Genomic DNA, 3,174 nt, shown 5'->3' with positions numbered 1-3,174 from the left:
CCGATTTTGGATCGTTCCCGACGTTTTTCCTACCCTCCATAAACTTCTTAAACCACTCGAAAACTTGCGTGCGAGATAGACACTGATCACCATATACTTCTGTCAACAAATTGTAAGTTTCAGTGGCAGATTTTCCAAGTTTTGTGAGGAATTTGATGTTAGCACGTTGTTCTGCATTAGCACTCAGCATTATTCCGACGGAGCTCAGAAACACGATCCGCTTCTAACAATGGTCGCGGCCAGACTAACCGATGTACGTGAATGAAACTTTGTGTGACGGTAGAGGGAAGTCCAAGGGTCAATGCCCTACCCTCCTCTTCGTCAATGACGTGGCCGGAAATGAGTCATGAAAGTAATCCGGGTTCTTTATTGCCACACCTTGTACACAGTGCCAAATCCCAGAAGACTGCTTTCTTCATAGTCACCGCCGTGAAAGCCTCAAATCTTACAACTCCTGAATTATCCACATGAGGCTGTATGGACTCCGTTCCAGAACCACTACTTCTCAGAAAATCTGGTAGTGCCGAAAATCGAACCTAGACCTCTGGATCTGTAGCCAGGAACTCTGACCACTAGACCACAGGCAGTCACTGACTAAATTCATCATCCTTAAATTCAGATTTCAACACTATTCATCATTCATCATCCTCAGAATGGTGCTGTCATTATATGATCATCTGCACAATTGGTTCTCTCTACATTTCTTTGCTGCCGTTGTTATATGGTTACCTGAAGAATTGGCTCTGTCTGCATCAACTACTATGGATGATCCCCACAAATTTTTAACTTGTAGGAGAGCTGGGTTTATAAAGGGTTACAGTCTACACTGATTAAGTCCAATATACTGTATACATATATAAATGTCTGTGTATCTATCAATGTATCAATGTGAGTACATAGTTACGTACTGCAAGATGGCATTGTATGACTGTTTTAAGTTTCTGTAACTGTAAGTTTACAATTCCTGATGCTCCTAACTTATTTCATCATTTTTTTACATTACATAGGTTTAAAATATACATGATCTAATAATTATCCAGTCAACTTCTTTTACAGTATTGGCTGTGTAACAGATGATGAGGAACTTTGTACATCAAGAAATGATGTGCTTTGTACAAGTAGTTGTGATATTTGTAAGAAAGGGATTGTACAGAGTGAACATATTGTCAAACACAACTGCAAACTCTCAACTGACAATCTTCTTCGATCTCAAAATTGTGGGAAACGGTGCTCAAGAAAAGGAAAGATATTGGGACATCAAAGTATATGCTCTGGTGGAAAGTCTCTCAAATATGAAAAGTGCAAGAATGGAATCTCAGAAAGGGGGGGTGAATTTAGACATCAAAGGACACACACTGGTGAAAAATGTTTCAAATGTGATATCTGTGGGAAAATATACTCTTACAAGTATCTTCTTGTTAGACATCAAAGAACACACACTGGTGAAAAATGTTTCAAATGTGATATCTGTGGGAAAATATACTCTTACAAGTATCTTCTTGTTAGACATCAAAGAACACACACAGGAGAAAGACCTTTCACATGTGATGTATGTGGGAAAGGATTTATGGAGAGAGGAAAGTTGACCATACATCAAAGAATACACACTGGTGAAAAACGTTTGGAACGTGAAAAATCTTTGGAATGTGATGCATGTGGTAGAAAATTTGATATTAGATTCAGCCTTGAGAGACATACAAGAATACATACAGGAGAAAAGCTCAGAGTGTGTGAAATTTGTGGGAAAGGATTTTCTGACCATAGCAATTTTTTGGTACATCAGAGGATTCATGGAATAATTCTGAATGGTGGCAGAACTGACATGAGACATATGAAGAGAAACAAAGGTGAGAAACGTTTTCAGTGTGATGCTTGTGGAAAGCACTTTTTTGAAAAAGGAGATATTGCTAGACATGTGAAAATTCATACTGGTGAAAAGCCTTTCATATGTACAGTTTGTGAGAAACGATTCTTGGAAAAAGGAAAGCTTTTGAGACACCAAAGAAGGTTAAATGTCTGCAAAAAGCCTTAAGAATGTGATATTTGGAAAACAGTTCTCATCAAAGGAAAGTGTCCAAAAACATAAAAAATCACTTTAGTGAATATAGTTTCAGAGGGGATAGTTTTTATTTAAGAAATCTTTGTCATTTAGGAATACACTGGACATACACATTCAGATGTGAAGAAATGTTTGGCATGAATTGGAACTGTAATGTATATGAGATATTAGTTAATTGTAATGTAGTTATGCTAATCTTTTGATGTAAAGTACTAAGAGATAATGCAAATTAAATGTCTTTCTCTAAGGGCTGCACCTCCGTTTAGAAATATGTGGTACTTAAAAAAGAAAATTAGTCTGATACTTGCTCATGGTTTATATTGTTTTGCTGAGGTGTGGCCTTTGATCTTGTGGAAAAAGCTGATATATTTTTATATTTGTTTGTATTTAGGGCTTACTTTCTTTAATCTGTTAATATGTTTATACATGAAGTATACAAATGTGATACTGCAAGTTGACTAAAACAATGTAATAACTGTAACCTTTCCTTGTCACATCTACACACCAAAGTCTGCTCTTTTGAGCCATGCTGATAATGATGGGACCAGGACCATTCTCCTGTTACTGTTTTTGTCAGTAAGTTACCATGTAACTATACAATCTGTGGCAGATAATTTTGTTCTGTTTTGTATAACTTTAAGCAATTTGTCCTATCGCAGCATAACTTTCATTATAACTGTTTCAGTTAACATACCTTTGTCCTTCACCTCAGTGTGGTTCTGAAGGTTTGTGATGGTGGTTTACTAATATTTTCCCTTAATTTTTTCACTCTGTGGATTTACCATTGATGCTTATAGAATAATAACATTTATGTTGTGACATAAATGCTTTTAATATTAATGAACCAAAACTTTATTTGGGTGTGTATTGGTCATCATACATCACTACCAACACCACCACCATTATCATCATTACATGTTTCCATCAATGTGGGTTATCTTATGGTAGAGCTTTTGTCATTCTTGGACCTTCCTTTCCATAAGCACTCCTATTGTATCTGTTTTCACTGATTGTTATATGTACTTCCCTCACTTTACCACCAAGGTACGGAGATTAGTGCTTAGTGGAGGTGTGTTAAGTATGGTTGCTGTTCTGCTGTACAACTTCTGAAAGAC

The 3,174-nt window shown here is 36.6% G+C and overlaps 1 protein-coding gene across 1 annotated transcript in view; it reads left to right on the top strand.

The window, feature by feature from the left end:
- LOC111869626 (zinc finger protein OZF) overlaps positions 1 to 2,884 on the top strand; it is a 40,889-nt gene extending 38,005 nt beyond the window's left edge. Inside the window, exons 5-6 of the mRNA XM_033753497.1 lie at positions 1,057 to 1,358; positions 1,443 to 2,884. Coding sequence (XP_033609388.1) covers positions 1,057 to 1,358; positions 1,443 to 2,032 — 892 coding nt within the window. The 3' untranslated portion in view covers positions 2,033 to 2,884. The remainder of the gene's footprint in view (positions 1 to 1,056; positions 1,359 to 1,442) is intronic.
- The last annotated feature ends 290 nt before the right edge of the window (positions 2,885 to 3,174 follow it).

This window comes from Cryptotermes secundus, unplaced genomic scaffold, assembly GCF_002891405.2.
Source record: "Cryptotermes secundus unplaced genomic scaffold, Csec_1.0 scaffold557, whole genome shotgun sequence".
Classification (NCBI taxonomy): domain Eukaryota; kingdom Metazoa; phylum Arthropoda; class Insecta; order Blattodea; family Kalotermitidae; genus Cryptotermes; species Cryptotermes secundus.
This window is presented reverse-complemented; position numbering and strand designations above follow the sequence as displayed.